Source organism: Engystomops pustulosus, chromosome 5 (assembly GCF_040894005.1).
Source record: "Engystomops pustulosus chromosome 5, aEngPut4.maternal, whole genome shotgun sequence".
In the NCBI taxonomy this organism is placed as follows: Eukaryota; Metazoa; Chordata; class Amphibia; order Anura; family Leptodactylidae; genus Engystomops; species Engystomops pustulosus.
Window position 1 is genome coordinate 197,840,512 of NC_092415.1, and position 21,320 is coordinate 197,861,831.

The window sequence follows — 21,320 nt, forward strand, 5'->3', positions numbered from 1 at the left end:
TTGTACAATTAGTTTTAATTGTTAACTTTTTTGTGTGTAATGGACAAGTCTTTAACCTGCTGTGTAATACATGTAGTTTACCGGCTGTATGTAAGGACTGACAACTATTATGTCTTTCGTGATACATTGTAGATGGATACTAGTTGTTAGAGATGGATAGAAAAGAAGGATAAGTGTAGGATACATAGAGATAGGTAGAAACATTAGATGGATAGAAAGATGTTGGAGACATAGATGGATATAACTGATAGACTGTAAGAGGGAGATGAAAGGGTTAGATGTAGGTAAGAGATAAATATAAGATGGATAGATATAGATATACAGTATATGTGATATATATATATATATATATATATATATATATATATATATATATAGATACAGTATATGATAGTAGATAGATATCATATAGACAAGAAATGGTTAGATATCAGACAGATATATATGATCTAGATGGGTGTGATTGATGGATCGATATCACATATATACCACATAGATGGTTAGATATGAGATACAGATGTAAGCAATAGATGGATAGATATCACATATATATCATAAAAATAGATGGTTAGATATGAGATACAGATATGAGCAATAGGTGGATAGATATGAGATCTAGATATGAGCGATTGATCTCATACATTTGAGATTGATACATATGAGATGGATAGATGGGAGATATAGATATAAGCGATAGATGGATCGATATCTCATAGATAGATGGTTAGATATGAGATATTGATATGAGCGATAGATATCACATGGATTGATGCATACATATGAGATGGATAGATAGGGGATATAGATATGATATAGATATGTGATAGAATGTAGATTAATATCAAAGTGATAAAAAATAATGTAGATATGTCACCGATATCAGGCAGATATTTAAGTGGATATTAGAATGAAAGTGGATATATATGTGATATAAACGTATAGGATGTATATACAATACATATGAAATAGATATGTTAGAGAATTCATAGATAATGAGTAAATTCCTATAGATTCATATAGTCATGGGAGATATCAGGGATGAGTTAGATGGATACATAGAGACGGTGCAGAAATCTTATATGAATATATAAATCTTCCCACACAATGACATATTTCCATGTACACAGCGTCTGGACGAGATAAAGGGTGGGATCCCCTCCGAGCACATGGCTCACACATGTATGAATAGAACTTTGTGTTGGCAGCCAATTACCTGTTATAATAATAGCATACATGTATATTTGGGTCCATTAACAATTTATTATTTGTTACCAGTACTTAACAAAGACCCCAGGACCCAATACTAGAAGCCGTCCTTCTCGAAGGGGGTATTCCCCATCCTAATGATTGTGCGTTAGAACAAAGCCTAAATCGTAATTGTAGTGTTGCCGCCTATTATGTCTGCAGCCTGATCTAAGTCTCTCGGTTTTCTTAAAGGAACGGCAGAGAGAACTTGAATCATCCTACGAACAAAGGCTGAATGAGAAGGATTTGGTGGCTGATAGCCTGAAATCAGCTTTGCACAATGAAGAAATCAAGTGCACAGAACTGCAGGAGAGAATATATGCGGCGGAGAAATCAGTCGATGAACTGCGGGAACAATTAACCCAGAAGAGCCTGGAAATAAATAGTCTCTCCGAAGAGCTAAACACTTCCAAACAAAGAGAGAGGAGATCCTCCGACGAAATCAAGCAGTTAATGGGCGCAGTGGAAGACCTTCAGAAAAGGCATCATAAAGACAGTCAGTCGGAGGCAGACCTCGTTCAGCGAAAGGAATCGGAGACACAAAGAAAACTGGAGCAGCTTCAGGCTGAGCTAGACGAGATGTACGGCCAGCAGATTGTGCAGATGAAGCAGGAGCTGGTCAGGCAGCATACGTTAGAGATCGAGAAGCTCCTCGACCAGCATCGGCAAGAGCTGGAGAACATCACTAGCCAGGCGACCATCACCGTGACCAGCGAACGAATCAATGAACTCAACGCGGTCATCAGTGAATTGAATGCTAAGCTACTGGAGTCCAACGCGCAGAGGGATAAAATGAAAGAAGATCTCAGCAAGAAACTTCAGGTCTTTTCTTCAGAAAAATCCCACCTGCAAAAGCAAATCAAGGATTTGCTCCAGGACCTCAGTTTTGCTCGGGAGCAGATCCACCGAACCAAGCAAAGCCTTACCGAAAAGGACAATAAACTCAACGAAGCCAACAGTTTCCTGACCACCATCGATGACCTTAAGGCAGAACTAGTTGCCGCCAAGGAATTTACCAAAGAATTAGAATCTAAACATGAAGCCGAGGTGACGAATTACAAAATTAAGTTAGATATGTTGGAAAGGGAGAAGGACGCCGTGCTCGATAGGATGGCGGAGTCTCAAGAGGCGGAACTGGAGAAAGTGAGGACTTATTTCTTGTTCAGCCAAGAAGAGGAACTCTCGAAACTTAGGGAAGAGTTGACTCGAGAGCATAAAACCAATATCGAAAACTTGGAAATACGGTACAAAAATCAGATCGAGCAGATTCAACACGACTTGAATCAGACCATCGCTGCCATGCAGTCGGAAAAGGATAGCTTGATAACCAAACAGAATAACTTAATGCTTGAAATTTCCAAGCTGAAGGACCCTCCGCAGTCCCTCTACGACCCCAAGTCGGAGGAAATGATGGTTCAGATTAATGAGCTGCAGAAAGAGTTGGAGTGTTTGAGAAGAGAGGAGGAAGAGAAGGGAAGTATCGAGCAAGAGGTTCAAGTCTTGCAGCTTCGGATCGAGGTGCTTGAGAAAGAGGTGGAAGATAAAGACGCTCTTAAGGAAAAACTTGCTGTTCTAGAGGCAGACAATCGGCTTCTTAAGGATGAAAATGAGGCCTTACAGAATATGACAAAAGACCGGAACTCTGAGAATCACGAGAAATTCGGTGAACTAGATAATTCTGACCTCAAAAATCAAATTGAAGTTCTCTCCTCCGAAAATGAACGACTGAGGAACTTGGAACTCCAGTTGAAAGAAGAGATCGAAAAACAGAAGAACACCTACTCTTTCGCCGAGAAGAACTTTGAGGTCAACTACCATGAACTTAAAGATGAGTACACCGTCCTGGTGAAGGAAAAGGAGCGATTGGAGGGCAGTAAAACGAAGCTAGAGGAAGAGTATAGACTAAGGCTCGAAGCTTTACATGAGGAACTTGCCAAGTTGAAAGGTGACACGATTAGAGGACCTTCAAAGTCAATCAAAGCTGATGGGCTTGACGATGGAGAAGTTGTCGAGAAGGATACGACGGAATTAATGGAAAAACTGGAGATTGCCCAGCGAGATAAGCAGGAATTATCTCAGAAACTTTCCAGCCTCTCCAAAGAGCTACAGTCAAAGCAGAAGGAAATTAATCTGCTGAAGGAAAAGTTGAGAACGTTGAGTTTAGAAGGAGATGGTGATACATTAAAGGAGAGTTCCGCAGGAGCTTCCAATGTTCTAGTGTCCAATGATGGAGGCGACGCTACTGTAGTACAGGAAAGTATCCGTCCACTTGAAAGTCCCCATTTGAATGTATCTCCACAAGGTGGTCATCTCCAAAAGGAAGTACAAGATCTGCTGATGGAAAGAGAGTCCATTCTACAAAGGTTGCAGGAGTGGACGGATAAATTTAATGTGGAAAGTTCCCTGTTGGAAAGCAAACGACTGGAAAATGATGAACTTCGAGGGAAACTGCATAGAGTTGTCCAGGAGCAGGTAGGTGCTCCATACTTGACAATATATGTATATTTTGTAGTATGTTATTGTGGAACTGTCCACAATAGTCCACCCAAAGGACTAATCATGTGTTATTGGACAGATGTAAACTTTTTCTTGGAATAACTTGCATTTAGAGAAATTTTCCATTGTATCAAAGTTGTAAAGGGAATCTGTCAGCAGTATTGACCATGCAAAACTTTATATAGTATAAGTTTCCCTGAAGAGAAGTGTAACCATATGCTTGTGTGAGGTGTTAGTAGCAGCAGGACTGTGAAAAACTGAATTGGATTGCAGGATTGTAGTTATTCCAAGGGCACTGGAGACAAGCCCTCACACTCCACAGCCCCTCACTTCTCCCCTGCTTATGAGCAGTATTATAAAGAGAGCACAGCAGTGTGAGGACACACCTCTGGTTCTCTTTGAGAAGCTACAATCCCAGGCATAAAAAAAAAAAAAATCTTTCACAGTCCTGCTGCTACTAACAACATGCACATAGGCATGGTCAGAGAGCACAGCAGTGCGAGGAAAAAACTGCAGAGCACTTCAAGAAGCTTTAATTCTGCAAAGTAAATCTATATTTCACAGTCCTACTGCTACTAACAACATGCACATGGGTATGGACAGAGAGCACAGCAGTGCACCTAAAGAAGCTTTAATTCTCCAAAGTAAATCTATATTTCACAGTCCTGCTGCTACTTACAACATGCACATAGGTATGGATACATATACCTCTAGGGGCAGAGAGCACAGCAGTGCGAGCAAAAAACTGCAGTGCACCTAAAGAAGCTGCAATCCTCCAAAGTAAATCTATATTTCACAGTCCTGCTGTTACTAAAAACATACACAATGATTAATTAAGATCAATATGTCCAAATAGCATATTTCCAGTACTGTATCTAATCAAAATTTCCCTTCTGGGACAAAGTGTTGTTATTACACATCCCTCCAGGGACAATACATAACGCAGGCTGCGGTACTGCATGGTCACACCTGCTGACAGGTTCCCTTATACAGTGCTGGAGCCTGCAGATTTCAGTAATGTAGGGTAAGTTTCTGATGGGGATGTCACAGCTCTCCCCCCTGACAGATGACGTTATGGAAAAGATAGATGGGGGTTGTTTAATTTTTCGTGCCCGATCCTTCTGGCCCGTGTTGGGGTAAGCCATTAGGCACGGGGTGAATATTTAGGGTCTCGTGTATTCAGTGTCCAAACTCTATGGTGAAATCTCTTCCTCTTTATTCCTAGAATCTCATTAAATGAACATTCCACATTAGAGGTAGAGACAATAGATACAGAACAATCCGTGACTAACGTTTTGTCCGTTCCGGGTGAATAGGTTCGCGCTGTTCCGGCGCTATTCCATGTGACGGGTAGATTTCGTCTCTTACGTCTTCTCCCATTGTAGTAAAGTAATTGTTCGTGTGACTCAGCAATGGCCACATACACGCGGCTGCTACAAGAACCAGAAGGAAGAGAACAATCCCAGGAGCTGGTGTATGTCTCTGTCATTGATATTCACGCTGGTAGCCCCCCCCCCCCCATTAATGACAAGACTCCCTTATACAGCCCCCTACCAGTGTGAATAGAGCCTCATTCACACAGATGGGAATCTCTTCATTCATTCCTGTAGAAGTGCACTATAGAAATGAATGAACAGAGCAGTGTTGTTGTAATCGGTGGGAACCCCCTGCAGTCCTGCCCTCCCCACCCAAACGCTTTTACTAGTCTCCCTATAGACATATATAAGGGATAAGAGATGAGTCACTTTTTCAATCAGTGATTGGTTGAGGTCCAGGTTCATCCTAGTGCTTGCACCTTCATAGTCCGGTTGTGTCCCATATGAATAGAGCGGTAGGTTGCTCATGTGGCTCCTGCTCTAGTCCTCTCAACTCTGACTGAGTTATACTTACCTCTATCCTGACCCCCCATTCAGCACATCCCCCCTCCCATCAGGACCGGCCTCTGTTGGTCTACCATGGCTCATGATTGAATTCATGTCCACGTGTCCCAGCAGCCACGGCTAGGAGCTACAGTGGGATGCGTGGTGGACACAACGTTTCCATTGGGTCTCTGTTATACCACTGAAGGCCGGTGGTGATGGGAGCGGCTGTGCTGGACCGACGGCAGGGACCAAGTTAAAGGGAAACCTGTCGCCAGTTATTTTACCCCCACTAAACTAGTAGCACCCTCTGATAGGGGATGAAATGTCCCTTATGGAATTCCCTCTTATTAGGTGAAATTTAACCCATTTAGTTATTTAAAAAACATATCTGGGGTACTGTCACTTTAAAAGCCCCTATGCTCAGTTCTATAGCACCTACGATTCTGGTGTCATATTAAAGATTAGAATCCCATTTTTTGGATTTATAACTATATCTTTATCTCCCTGTATCTCTTGTTCTGTAACTCACAGAATCGTAATCCGCATGAGATCTGATTGTTATATCTAATATAACACCAGCAGCATGTTATTAGGTGCTATATTACAGAAGAAGTAACACACCCCCTGTAACCACTAAACTTGACTCGTCTCATGTGAAAATTAAGGTCATATTTGCCTGACCTTGGGGGAGATTTTTCATAGGTAAACAGGTGAGATTTCACTTAGAAGAGGGAATTCTAAAAAAGGACATAACATATTGTACCCGAGAGAGCTGGTATTTTGGTAAATACTGATGACAGGATCCCTTTAAGTATTATTTTATTACCCTATGAGGCCAATTGTAAAAAAAAATATTGATAGACCTGGAGAACCCTTCTATAAGTTGCTTATGTTAAAGAGTTTTCGGCCACATCAAGTTTTCCCCTAGTGACAGGAGAGTGAATGATTTGGTGATCCGTGGGAGGTCCAAGTGGTGGGACCTTCACAGATCATGAGAACGGGGATCGATTGTACCCCAGGTTGCACTAGTCTTCTTATTGGCGCTGACTGAGATATCAGCCCAGAACACTGAATGAGAGCAGCTGTGTGCATGTCCGACCTGCCGCTCCCGGAGTGTTACCAAAGCCCCTCTGTGTTGTGAGCTTCACAGGCTGTTACACTATCTCACCTGCTCCCTCAGCAGTCCCCCCTCCCTTTCCACTGCCTGATGTAATCTCACACAGTGGAAGGGGGAATGTGTGTGCAACACAGTGTAACAGTCAGTGAAGCTACAGCACAGAGGGGTTCTGGTAACGCATAAGCATAATTAAAAAACCTAATTCTAGAAGGAAGGAGGCCATGGATAACAAATATAAGACGATTCTCACAGTCCCGGTACCTGGATCTATGAGTAATGTCCCTGGTTTATCAGGATGGATTTTGATTTTCGATTTCCGAAGTCAATTTTTTTTTCTTTATCCAGTTTACCTTCCTGATGCATTGGGAGCACTCTCATGCCTCTTGCTGCACCATTTTTGTCCATTTTATCCCTAATTTCTGCCAGTCATAATGAAATGGGGGATATGCTGGGTATACAGGAAAACGGTAACGGGTGCGGTGGCAGTTATGGCCCCGCCCTTAGTGACCGGCCTATGGGATACAGGGAGAGGATGTGTCTGGAAAGCTTATGGGTTATATGTAATATAAGGAAGGCTTTATAGACGTCTGTATATGGGGGTATATATGGACTGGGGTGGTGGAGGTCTGTATATGTAACCTATAGTTATGTATGTATTGTCCAGGCCGATCTGATGCTGCAGCTGGAGGCGCAGCGGATCAGCCTCACTCACATCCACAAGGCTCACCTGGAGCTGACGGGCGAGAACTTCCGAGAGGAGAAGGAGCAGGAGCTCCGCCGCCTCCGAGACTCCCTGCTCACGTCTCAAGAACAAAAGATTCAGGAGCTGCGAGCGCTGCATCAGCAACAACTACTCACCCATCATCCGCAGCAGACAGGTAATGATGTGATCACTCGTCACCGCCGCTGCCTCACACTCACATCTGTCAGCGGAATAGACAAAAGAAAAAATACAGAACAAAATGTTTTTGCTTTTTATAGCATATGGCAGATTCCAGGCTGAGGAGTTTTTTATGTCATAGCTGTGTTTTCTACATGTCACACAATGTAGTGTGTAGTATAGAGGATATGGACTAAAGAATAATTAGAGCTGTGCATCTGTGTGACATCACATGATCAGGGATATAACAAGCTGTGACCGTGACTAGGGTTTTAACGAGTCATGCACCTGTGTGACATCACATGACCAGGGATATAACGAGACATGCACCTGTGTGACATCACATGACCAGGGATATAACGAGTCATGCACCTGTGTGACATCACATGACCTGGAATATAACGAGCCTTGCATCTGTGTGACATCACATGATCAGGGATATAACAAGCTGTGACCGTGACTAGGGTTTAACGAGTCATGCACCTGTGTGACATCACATGACCTGGAATATAAGGAGCCGTGCACCTGTGTGACATCTCATGACCAGGGATATAACGATTCATGCACCTGTGTGACATTAAATGACCAAGTATATGAGCCGTGCACCTGTGTGACATCACATGATATTACGAGCCTTGCATCTGTGTCACATCACATGACCTGGAATATAAGGAGCCGTGCACCTGTGTGACATCTCATGACCAGGGATATAACGTTTCATGCGCCTGTGTGACATTACATGACCAAGGATATGAGCCATGCACCTGTATGACATCACATGACCAGGGATATAACGAGTCATGCACCTGTGTGACATCACAAGACCAAGGATAAGAGCCTTGCATCTGTGTGACCTCACATGATCAGGGATATAACAAGCTGTGACCGTGACTAGGGTTTAACGAGTCATGCACCTGTGTGACATCACATGATATTATGAGCCGTGCACCTGTGTGACATCACATGACCTGGAATATAACGAGCCTTGCATCTGTGTGACATCACATGATCAGGGATATAACAAGCTGTGACCGTGACTAGGGTTTTAACGAGTCATGTACCTGTATGACATCACATGACCAGGGATATAACGATTCATGCACCTGTGTGACATTAAATGACCAAGGATATGAGCCGTGCACCTGTGTGACATCACATGATATTACGAGCCTTGCATCTGTGTGACATCACATGACCTGGAATATAAGGAGCCGTGCACCTGTGTGACATCTCATGACCAGGGATATAACGATTCATGCACCTGTGTGACATTACATGACCAAGGATATGAGCCATGCACCTGTGTGACATCACATGATCAGGGATATAACAAGCTGTGACCAAGACTAGGGTTTTAACGAGTCATACACCTGTGTGACATCACAAGACCAAGGATAGGAGCCTTGCATCTGTGTGACATCACATGACCTGGAATATAACGAGCCTTGCATCTGTGTGACATCACATGATCAGGGATATAACAAGCTGTGACCGTGACTAGGGTTTTAACGAGTCATGTACCTGTATGACATCACATGACCAGGGATATAACGAGTCATGCACCTGTGTGACATCACAAGACCAAGGATAAGAGCCTTGCATCTGTGTGACATCACATGATCAGGGATATAACAAGCTGTGACCGTGACTAGGGTTTAACGAGTCATGCACCTGTGTGACATCACATGATATTATGAGCCTTGCACCTGTGTGACATCACATGACTAGTGATATAACAAGTCATGCACCTGTGTGACATCACATGACCTGGAATATAACGAGCCGTGCATCTGTTTGACATCACATGATCAGGGATATAACAAGCTGTGACCGTGACTAGGGTTTAACGAGCCGTGCACCTGTGTGACATTTCATGACCAGGCATATAACGATTCATGCACCTGTGTGACATTAAATGACCAAGGATATGAGCCGTGCACCTGTGTGACATTACATGATATTACGAGCCTTGCATCTTTGTGACATCACATGACCTGGAATATAAGGAGCCGTGCACCTGTGTGACATCTCGTGACCAGGGATGTAACGATTCATGCACCTGTGTGACATTACATGACCAAGGATATGAGCCGTGCACCTGTGTGACATCACATGATCAGGGATATAACAAGCTGTGACCAAGACTAGGGTTTTAACGAGTCATGCACCTGTGTGACATCACAAGACCAAGGATACGAGCCTTGCATCTGTGTGACATCACATGACCTGGAATATAACGAGCCTTGCATCTGTGTGACATCACATGATCAGGGATATAACAAGCTGTGACCGTGACTAGGGTTTAACGAGTCCTGCACCTATGTGACATCACATGATATTATGAGCCTTGCACCTGTGTGACATCACATGACTAGTGATATAACAAGTCATGCACCTGTGTGACATCACATGACCTGGAATATAACGAGCCTTGCATCTGTGTGACATCACATGATCAGGGATATAACAAGCTGTGACCGTGACTAGGGTTTTAACGAGTCATGCACCTGTATGACATCACATGACCAGGGATATAACGAGTCATGCACCTGTGTGACATCACAAGACCAAGGATAAGAGCCTTGCATCTGTGTGACATCACATGATCAGGGATATAACAAGCTGTGACCGTGACTAGGGTTTAACGAGTCATGCACCTGTGTGACATCACAAGACCTGGAATATAACGAGCCGTGCATCTGTTTGACATCACATGATCAGGGATATAACAGGCTGTGACCGTGACTAGGGTTTAACGAGTCATGCACCTGTGTGACATTACATGACCAAGGATATGAGCCGTGCACCTGTGTGACATCACATGATATTACGAGCCTTGCATCTGTGTGACATTACATGACCAAGGATATGAGCCGTGCATCTGTTTGACATCACATGATCAGGGATATAACAAGCTGTGACCGTGACTAGGGTTTAACGAGTCATGCACCTGTGTGACATTACATGACCAAGGATATGAGCCGTGCACCTGTGTGACATCACATGATATTACGAGCCTTGCATCTGTGTGACATTACATGACCAAGGATATGAGCCGTGCACCTGTGTGACATCACATGATATTACGAGCCTTGCATCTGTGTGACATCACATGACCAGGGATATAACAAGCTGCTGGATGACACTATATATATGCACCACACATATAGACATATTTCTGGAATTTCTAAATTTACCTTTATTTCAAATATTCGATATCTGCAGGAGACACATGCCAGGACCTTACAGAAATGCTGCTGAAGAGGATCACTGAAGAATGTTGTCATATGAATCAGGTTCGGTTATGTCATACTTTGGGGGTCTTGATTGGAAATTTTATTGAGGTCTTTCATTTTATATGAATAATTCTAAAGGGAGTCGATCACCTGTTATCAACATGTTGTAGAGAAATGCATTGCAATTCTCAACTTACCTTTATTTTCTCTGTACAATGTATTGTTTCTAAGAAATTCCCATTTTTATCTGTATGCTAATGAGGCAGTTGGTTCACCTGGAAGTGTCCTCGGCACCTGGAGCGCTGCTATTCCTCCATAGACTACTGCACTCTTGGTTAGATATGCGAAAGATTTGTCTACTGTGAAGCATAGTGTGACACTAGGAGAAATGGGTAATAATTTAGGCATTAATAGCGGAGCTCTAGCTGCTGAGAATGAGCCTAGAGTGCACCAACTGCCTCATTAGCATACAGAATCAAATGGGAATTTCTTAGTAACGGCTTCATTATCAGGCGGAATAAAGAGCTGCTTTGTATCACAGTTGTATCACATTTCTCAGCATTTCACACCCCCACAGATCAAACAGTGGTAAAAAAATTTTAATAAATATATAACAAAAAGTTTGTACAGTGAAATAATAATAGAAGCTCCAGTCTATTCAATCCGATCAAGAGTAAAATGCGATTTTTAGATACTCTGGATATCGTTAAAGTAGATTAGATTAATAAAAAAAAAACTTCACATCCTATATAACGTTAATTTCTAAATAAAAATTCTCTGTATTTATTATTATACAGGTTCTTGGTGAGCAGATGAACGATGAGGACACAACCGATGAGGCACCGATTCTGGAAAGTGTGCACAGCTCCATAGCGCTGGAACATCATAGAGCAGCAGTGCAAAGTAACCCCTGCTAGATATTGCTCCGACTTTGTAAAACGATAAGAGGACTGTGGGGCAGTTTGGAGGGGGGGGGGGGAACAAAAAAATTCTAAGCATGTTTAACCAGTTTTAGTGCTTTTTATGGGTAGCATGAATGTGGCACGAGGGATGTGGCTTGTTGGAAGGGCGGGGTTTTGGTGAAAGTGGGGAGGGGCTAAGTTGCACCAAGTCGTGTTAAAAATATTACACAAATAACGCAGCACTAATGGAAGTGGCGGTAAAATGATTTATATTTTTTGTCTTGTTACAATGTAGCGCTTAAGAAAAACCTGGAAACGCTTCTGGAGAGGTTTCTGAAAGAATATAAGCAGATGAGAGATCTTTCCAGTGCGGTGAAGGTGAGAATTACATTTTCTAAAAAAATTTTTTTAACTAGGCCTTGCTGAAGTGAATTTATAAAGTGCCACAAATTAGCATTTAGGAATAAAGGGTTCAATCAAAGTAAAAAAAAAAATAAATAAAATGAATAAACATTTTATTTAAATACAGATTTTCGGGCATTTTCGGAATATAAAATGCACTTTTTAGCTAAAACTATAGTCTGCTTCTTATAGTCAGGAGGACCCAGGTCTTGCAGACCCTCTTTATGGCTGTTTGGGAGATTGGGGAAGAGCTGACACAGCGTTTCGCGCAGTCTCTGAGAGAGCAGAGCCTCTGCATAGCGTTTTCCCTCTCCCTCTATTAAAAAGGAGGTTAAAGAACAATCCAGGTATGGGAGCAGCAGAGTGCGGGCGGATGAGGGTGGCTGAGCTGCGCGTGCGGGCGGATGAGGGTGGCTGAGCGGCGCGTGCGGGCGGATGAGGGTGGCTGAGCGGCGCGTGCGGGCGGATGAGGGTGGCTGAGCGGCGCGTGCGGGCGGATGAGGGTGGCTGAGCGGCGCGTGCGGGCGGATGAGGGTGGCTGAGCGGCGCGTGCGGGCGGATGAGGGTGGCTGAGCGGCGCGTGCGGGCGGATGAGGGTGGCTGAGCGGCGCGTGCGGGCGGATGAGGGTGGCTGAGCGGCGCGTGCGGGCGGATGAGGGTGGCTGAGCGGCGCGTGCGGGCGGATGAGGGTGGCTGGGCGGATGAGGGTGGCTGAGCGGCGCGTGCGGGCGGATGAGGGTGGCTGAGCGGCGCGTGCGGGCGGATGAGGGTGGCTGAGCGGCGCGTGCGGGCGGGTGAGGGGGGCTGAGCGGCGCGTGCGGGCGGGTGAGGGGGGCTGAGCGGCGCGCGCGGGCGGGTGAGGGGGGCTGAGCGGCGCGCGCGGGCGATTGAGGGGGGCTGAGCGGCGCGCGCGGGCGATTGAGGGGGGCTGAGCGACGCGCGCGGGCGATTGAGGGGGGCTGAGCGGCGCGCGCGGGCGGATGAGGGGGGCTGAGCGGCGCGCGCGGGCGGATGAGGGGGGGCTGAGCGGCGCGCGCGGGCGGATGAGGGGGGGCTGAGCGGCGCGCGCGGGCGGATGAGGGGGGCTGAGCGGCGCGCGCGCGCGCGGGCGGATGAGGGGGGCTGAGCGGCGCGCGCGCGCGCGGGCGGATGAGGGGGGCTGAGCGGCGCGCGCGCGGGCGGATGAGGGGGGCTGAGCGGCGCGCGCGCGGGCGGATGAGGGGGGCTGAGCGGTGCTTGTTTGCCCACCAGAGATTTTTTATTTGGTGTCAAATATAGTTTTTCCTTTTTCTTTTTTTTGACTACGGTACTAAATTAGGAGCGCGAAAGTCAGAAAAATAGATAATTAAAGTTTCTATGTCTTTCTAGTCGCTTCTTATTTTCTATGAGTTGGAGGTTCATTTTCGTCATAGTAAACATTTATATGCAAACCAATAAAGCGCTCTCCATACAGCCGCTCACGTCGTGTTCCCTTCATGTTTACTAAGAAGGAAATTGATATTCAAATCTGCATTGAGCCATCGGAGGCTTCATTGTTCTTTCCTTCTCGTGCTGCTCCCCTGATAACGTGTGTCATATTCCTTTACCATTATGTATTGTGGTTATGTTACAGACCGGAGATCATCAAGCGGCCGGAGAGGACAGGGAAATCCCGCTGGTCGCTCCGATTTTGATTCATTCCAAAAATACAGCACTGAGCCAGTCAGGTAAATGCACAGAGATCATGATTATATAGTTTTACTTTGCAAACTTTGCATTCCAGATTTTGATCATTGTCTAGATATAGAACAGTGAAGTTATCATCTGGATTCCTGGTTGTCTAGGACACTGATGGGGTTAATATTTGTATCCCTGGTGGTCTTGGGTAGAATTAGAGAAAGAGTCTGTAGAGGGGAAAACTGCTAAATAATGCTGAATACAGTGGTCAGAACACAATGGGGGTCATTTACTAAGGGGCCGATTTGCGCTTTACCGGCGGGTTATGCAAACTTTTCCGTTTTGCGCCGATTTTCCCTGTATTGTCCCGGGATTTTGGCGCACGCGATCAAATTGTGGCGCATCGGCGCCGGCATGCACACGACGGAAATGGGGGGGGGGGGCGTGGCCAAATGAAAACCCGACGGGGTACGCGCTTACCTTCACCCAGCAATGGATCGTGAACTCCGGCGGACCTAGGCGGACTTCAGCTCAGCAGCGACACCTGGTGGACGTCGGAGGAACTGCCTTAGTGGATCGCCGGAAGACCCGAATCCACCGCAGAGAACGCGCCGCTGGATCGCGAATGGACCGGGTAAGTAAATCTGCCCCAATGTGTGGAAAGATTCCGAGCTGAAACAGAGCAGCGGTCAGCACAATGGGACGGGCATTATGGTCAGTTTGTAAATGTTACATGTATCTACTAACCATTATTTGTGTCTGACCAGGCCCTGCAGCACATTACTTCTCCAAGTGTTCCCCTATAGTAAATCTGAACTTTAATTGCTCTTCTTAGGTGTCCAGGAAGCTTTGATTTCGCCATCGGAAGAAGTTGAGAGACTTAAACTTGAGTTTGGTGAGCAGAGATCTCAGCTGGAGGACAAGCACACGCGAGACATCCAGCACCTGCGATCCTATTTCCAGCAACAGCTGAAGGAAAATGAAGACAGATTCTCCACGGAGATAATCCATCTCCAGGAGCAGCTCCAGGACGCCACAGCGGGGTCTCCGGAGACGAGGTGACGGCTCATCCCTCATACGTGGGATTGGATATGGAGATTCTTGTCTAAGTTTCACAACGGTGTTTAGTAGTAAAGCTCTAAGGCTCCATCGTTATCCTGGATTTAGTTTTATCACTGAAGGATTTTACAGAATAATTTGTTATGGACCTCATGTGGGTTCTAATTCAGGTGCAATGAACACAATTTCTGGATTATCAAAAAAAAAGCCAAAATTCACTAGTGGATGGAGCTTTTAAAAGGAACCTGTCTCCAATTTTTTTTCCCATTAAACTAGCAGCCCCTCATTTAGGGTATAAAATGTTCTTTCTAGAATCCCCTCTTTTATGTGAAATCTGTTAAGCAATAGAAAATCACATCCAAAATAAGATACAAATGGTGAGCCACTTTTTGGCCCAGGGGGCGAGCCACTTTTTGGCCCAGGGGGCGAGCCACTTTTTGGCCCAGGGGGGCGAGCCACTTTTTGGCCCAGGGGGGCGAGCCACTTTTTGGCCCAGGGGGGCGAGCCACTTTTTGGCCCAGGGGGGCGAGCCACTTTTTGGCCCAGGGGGGCGAGCCACTTTTTGGCCCAGGGGGGCGAGCCACTTTTTGGCCCAGGGGGGGCGAGCCACTTTTTGGCCCAGGGGGGGCGAGCCACTTTTTGGCCCAGGGGGGCGAGCCACTTTTTGGCCCAGGGGGGCGAGCCACTTTTTGGCCCAGGGGGGCGAGCCACTTTTTGGCCCAGGGGGGCGAGCCACTTTTTGGCCCAGGGGGCGAGCCACTTTTTGGCCCAGGGGGGCGAGCCACTTTTTGGCCCAGGGGGGCGAGCCACTTTTTGGCCCAGGGGGGCGAGCCACTTTTTGGCCCAGGGGGGCGAGCCACTTTTTGGCCCAGGGGGGCGAGCCACTTTTTGGCCCAGGGGGGCGAGCCACTTTTTGGCCCAGGGGGGCGAGCCACTTTTTGGCCCAGGGGGGCGAGCCACTTTTTGGCCCAGGGGGGCGAGCCACTTTTTGGCCCAGGGGGGCGAGCCACTTTTTGGCCCAGGGGGGCGAGCCACTTTTTGGCCCAGGGGGGCGAGCCACTTTTTGGCCCAGGGGGGCGAGCCACTTTTTGGCCCAGGGGGGCGAGCCACTTTTTGGCCCAGGGGGGCGAGCCACTTTTTGGCCCAGGGGGGCGAGCCACTTTTTGGCCCAGGGGGGGCGAGCCACTTTTTGGCCCAGGGGGGGCGAGCCACTTTTTGGCCCAGGGGGGCGAGCCACTTTTTGGCCCAGGGGGGCGAGCCACTTTTTGGCCCAGGGGGGCGAGCCACTTTTTGGCCCAGGGGGGCGAGCCACTTTTTGGCCCAGGGGGGCGAGCCACTTTTTGGCCCAGGGGGGCGAGCCACTTTTTGGCCCAGGGGGGCGAGACACTTTTTAGCCCAGGGGGGCGAGACACTTTTTGGCCCAGGGGGGCGAGACACTTTTTGGCCCAGGGGGGCGAGACACTTTTTGGCCCAGGGGGGCGAGACACTTTTTGGCCCAGGGGGGCGAGACACTTTTTGGCCCAGGGGGCGAGCATGAAAAGGGAGAAGCACTTCCATAGCACCTAGAACCTTGGTTGGTGTCAGGTAAGAATTTCATCTTTCAGTTTGGATTAGGCAAATGTTTCTGTGTGATACAGAACCAGGGTTACAAATAAAGAGAGAGTTGACAATGTGCGCTGCAGATAAAGATCCAATTCCCACTTATTTTTTTGATTGTCTTTATTGGATTCTTATGCTCACAGAAACACAAACCTAATTTGATCTGTAAGATTAGATGCTTATCTATAGCAGGTGCTATAGAACGTAAGATAGGGGGCGTCTCAAGTGACACTCAGAAGGCAAAGTGAAGGCAAACTTGACTCATCTCAGGCAAAATATGACTCTCTTCTGCTTATTTTAACATGACTTTTGCAGGCGATTTTTTTTTTAAAGGTAAACACATGGTTTCTCATACGAGGAGATTATAGAAAGAACATTTCATCCCCGACCATCCCCTCGCGTTTGGATTTGTGTTTGCATTGCTGTATCTTTACTGTTACTGTGTTCTGTTGACAGGGAGTTGTATAAGCCGGAGGTGGCAGTGGAGCTGGGGTCAGAGGAATTCGCCATATTCCAGAGTCTGATTACTCCATCTAGCGACTTGTTAAAGGTAAACATCACAGGGGAAGGATCAGCGCGGCTCATATCAGTCTTTGTTTGTGCAACTCCATCTGCGTCCACTCCCCTGGTAACACAAGCAGCAGTGTATACAGGAAGCGCGTGGTATACAGGGGCATGGATGACAGCAGTGCCACCAGGTGACCTCATATGTGGTACTAGCTGGTGGTAAGTGATCATGTACATACTACTACCTGCACACCTATACATGCTTTATGTTTATGTTTTCCTTGGACCTTTGTTTGCAGCGTTAGGCTAAGTTCACACTACCATCAGCATCTATCTATCTCATATCTATGTATCTATCTCATATCTATCTATCTATCTATCTATCTATATATCTCATATCTATCTATCTATCTATCTATCTCATATCTATCTATCTCATATCTATCTATCTCATATCTATCTATCTATCTATCTCATATCTATCTATCTATCTATCTCTCTATCTCATATCTATCTATCTATCTATCTCATATCTATCTATCTATCTATCTATCTATCTCATATCTATCTATCTATCTATCTATCTCATATCTATCTATCTATCTATCTATCTCCTATCTATCTATCTATCTATCTCATATCTATCTATCTATCTATCTATCTCATATCTATCTATCTATCTCATATCTATCTATCTATCTATCTCATATCTATCTATCTATCATCTATCTATCTATCTATCTCCTATCTATCTCATATCTATCTATCTATCTATCTAATATCTATGCATCTATCTCATATCTATCTATCTATCTATCTATCTATCTATCTCATATCTATCTATCTATCATCTATCTATCTATCTATCTCCTATCTATCTCATATCTATCTATCTATCTATCTATCTATCTATCTATCTAATATCTATGCATCTATCTCATATCTATCTATCTATCTATCTATCTATCTATCTATGTATCTATCTATCTATCTATCTATCTATCTATCTATCTATCTATCTCATATCTATCTATCTCATATCTATCTATCTATCTATCTCATATCTATCTATCTATCTATCTCATATCTATCTATCTATCTATCTCATATCTATCTATCTATCTATCTATCTATCTATCTATCTCATATCTATCTATCTATCTATCTCCTATCTATCTATCTATCTATCTCATATCTATCTATCTATCTATCTATCTATCTATCTATCTATCTCATATCTATCTATCTATCTCATATCTATCTATCTATCTATCTCATATCTATCTATCTATCATCTATCTATCTATCTATCTCCTATCTATCTCATATCTATCTATCTATCTATCTAATATCTATGCATCTATCTCATATCTATCTATCTATCTATCTATCTATCTATCTATCTATCTATCTCATATCTATCTATCTATCATCTATCTATCTATCTATCTCCTATCTATCTCATATCTATCTATCTATCTATCTATCTAATATCTATGCATCTATCTCATATCTATCTATCTATCTATCTATCTATCTATCTATCTATCTATGTATCTATCTATGTATCTATCTATCTCATATCTATCTATCTATCTCATATCTATCTATCTATCTCATATCTATCTATCTATCTCATATCTATCTATCTATCTATCTATCTCATATCTATCTATCTATCTATCTATCTCATATCTATCTATCTATCTATCTATCTATCTCATATCTATCTATCTATCTATCTATCTCATATCTATCTCATATCTATCTATCTATCTATCTCATATCTAGCTATCTATATGTATATCAATCTATATATCTATCTGCCTGGGGTGTATGCTACCACCCTCAAATGTTCCTGCCACACACAACTCACACTAACATCTACATTTCTATGTATCCAGCTATATGTCTATCTCACAATTATCTATAATCTACCTTTCAATTCAAGAAGCTTTATTGGCAGCACCAAATACAAATAAGCATCGCCAAAGCCTTTAGAGAATAAAGGATTGTGGAAGACTAGATCAGCGATGGGGAGTCCAATCTAATAATAATAACAATTCCTTTATTTATATAACGCATACAAATTACGCAGCACTACACAGAGCTTTTTGCAAAATCAGTCCCCAATGGGGCTTGCAATCTAATCAACCTACCAGTATGGGAGAGTGTGGGAGAAAACCGGAGGAAACGCTTGCAAACACGTAGAAAACATACAAACTCTTTTTGCTGATGTTGACCCTGGGACGTGAACCCAGGACCCCAGTGCTGCAAGGCTGTAATGCTAACCACCGTGCCACCCTATATATGTCTCCTATGTATGCAAACAGAGCAGCTTGTGGATGGTTTCTCTATAATCTATAATTTTTGTAAAGAGTGACCCTTTAGCACTGGAGGGATCTTGCAGACATGTTACAGAAGAATAATTAATGTGTCTGCTCTGAGCTCCTCGGCTCCCCCTAGTGGTGGCTGCATGTTAGTAGAATTTTGTGATTTATTTCTAGATCCATGCAGAAGATTTGTATCAGAAAAATGACCCTCTATAGATGCGTCAGCTCTGAATGTGATTATAAATCCGCTTTATTTTCATCCTAACTGTATAGATCGAAGACCCGGCACAAATGGGGGATCATTCTCTACGCCAGCCCTTCGGCCCAATCTATCATCAGCTGCAGACTCTGAGGCAGGCGCTGTACTCTAAGTACGTCGAAGAGGTAAACGCCTTAAAGAAGCAGCATGAAGCGGAACTGGATCAGCTCCGAGCTCAACTGACCAAAGAACGCGACAAAGAGAGCGAAGCTTTGAAACAGGAGATCATCCGCCTGACGAACGCCAAGCACGAAATCCTCCATGGCAGCTTCCAGGAGACGCCATTGTATCCCATCCCCGAGGAGAAGGAGCCTGAAGACTTAAATCAGCTAGTGGAGGAGCGTTTCCAGGAGAAGATGGAGGAGGAGGTAGCTCGGGTAAGGATGCCCTGTCCCTACTACTACAAATTAGGAAGGTTTTATAGATAGTGGGTCTGAGGGCACCAGAGTAGTATCACTACCCCGACCCTGCTGTGCAAGATGTGTATTCTCATTGGGGCACATTTACTTACCCGGTCCAGTCGCGATCCCATGGCGCGTTGTCCGACGAGGAAACGGGTTCTGCTGGGATTCACTAAGGTAGTGCGCTCGATATCCAGTAGGTGTCGCTGCTGCGCTGAGGTCCGCTGGAGTTCACCTTCTTCTTCCCGGTGCATGTAAGTGCTGATCTTGCGACACATTTCGTTTTTTAAATTCCGCAGTTTTTCCGAATCCGTCGGGTTGTCCGACGGCCACGCCCCCAATTTCGGTCGCATGAAAGCCGGCGCAATTGCGCCAAAATCTGATCGCGTGTGCCAAAATCACGGTGGAATTCGCTGCAAAACGGAAAAATTTGGGGGAGACCCGACGAAAGTGCAGGCGCGGAGCCCTTAGTAAATGAGCCCCAATATTTCTGTTCTTTGGTCTGAGATAGACATCATAGAAGGATTTGTTAGTTGAATGCTGATGGTCCAGTCTAACCCCCAAGCCTTAAAGAGAACCTGTCACCAGGTTTTACCCCACTAAACCACTAGCCCCCTCAGGTCGGGTATAAAATGTCCTTTATAGAATTTCCAGTTTTATGTGAAATCTCATTCATTTACCTATAAAAAAAAATTATCCTCCAAATTCAGGCAAATATGACTCGTCTCACATGAGATGAGTCAAGTTTAGCGGATGCAGGGAGGTGTCAGTTCAGAAGCCCCATCTTCTGTTTTATAGCGCCTAGAAAAGTATCTTTTGTTTCAGATTAAAGATAACATTCTCATCTTTTAGATTACATCAGGCTTATGGCCTTGTCCCAGAGATGGAGACAGTTAAAGACATAGATGGAAATGTGAACTGCAGATAAAGATCCAGTTCCCACCTATTTTAACTACCTGCATGTCCAGTTCTGTAGCTCTCAGAACCGTAAACTAGATCAGGATCTCAACTTTCAGATTCTACCTTTTAATATGATTCCAGTAGCATATCTGTAGGTGCTATAGAACAGAAGATAGGGGCTTCTAAAGTGACACCCTCCTCCCCTTTCCACCACTGAACTTGACTCATCCCTGGAAAATGGGATGAAAAGAGTCATATTTGCCTGACTTTGGGAAGATTTGGGGTGATATGTGAGATTTCACATAAGACTGAATCCATAAATCCACATTTCACAGTCCTGCTGCTACTTACAACACACACAAAGGTCTGATTACACATTTATCCAGGGTCAATGCCTAATGCTGGCTGCAGAGAATGCAGTGCAGAGCAGTGTGAGGACACCCAGTACTCTTAGAGAAGCTACAAT

General features: G+C 44.8%; 1 protein-coding gene across 7 annotated transcripts in view; it reads left to right on the forward strand.

Moving 5' to 3' along the window:
- Positions 1 to 21,320, forward strand: part of AKAP9 (A-kinase anchoring protein 9) — a 142,350-nt gene that overhangs the window by 30,780 nt on the left and 90,250 nt on the right. For all 7 annotated transcript variants that reach the window (XM_072154293.1, XM_072154295.1, XM_072154294.1 and 4 more), the window contains 9 exons: positions 1,438 to 3,717; positions 7,385 to 7,598; positions 10,826 to 10,896; positions 11,634 to 11,739; positions 12,034 to 12,116; positions 13,753 to 13,846; positions 14,632 to 14,854; positions 16,911 to 17,004; positions 19,568 to 19,930. In XM_072154293.1, the coding sequence (XP_072010394.1) occupies positions 1,438 to 3,717; positions 7,385 to 7,598; positions 10,826 to 10,896; positions 11,634 to 11,739; positions 12,034 to 12,116; positions 13,753 to 13,846; positions 14,632 to 14,854; positions 16,911 to 17,004; positions 19,568 to 19,930 (3,528 nt within the window). The remainder of the gene's footprint in view (positions 1 to 1,437; positions 3,718 to 7,384; positions 7,599 to 10,825; positions 10,897 to 11,633; positions 11,740 to 12,033; positions 12,117 to 13,752; positions 13,847 to 14,631; positions 14,855 to 16,910; positions 17,005 to 19,567; positions 19,931 to 21,320) is intronic.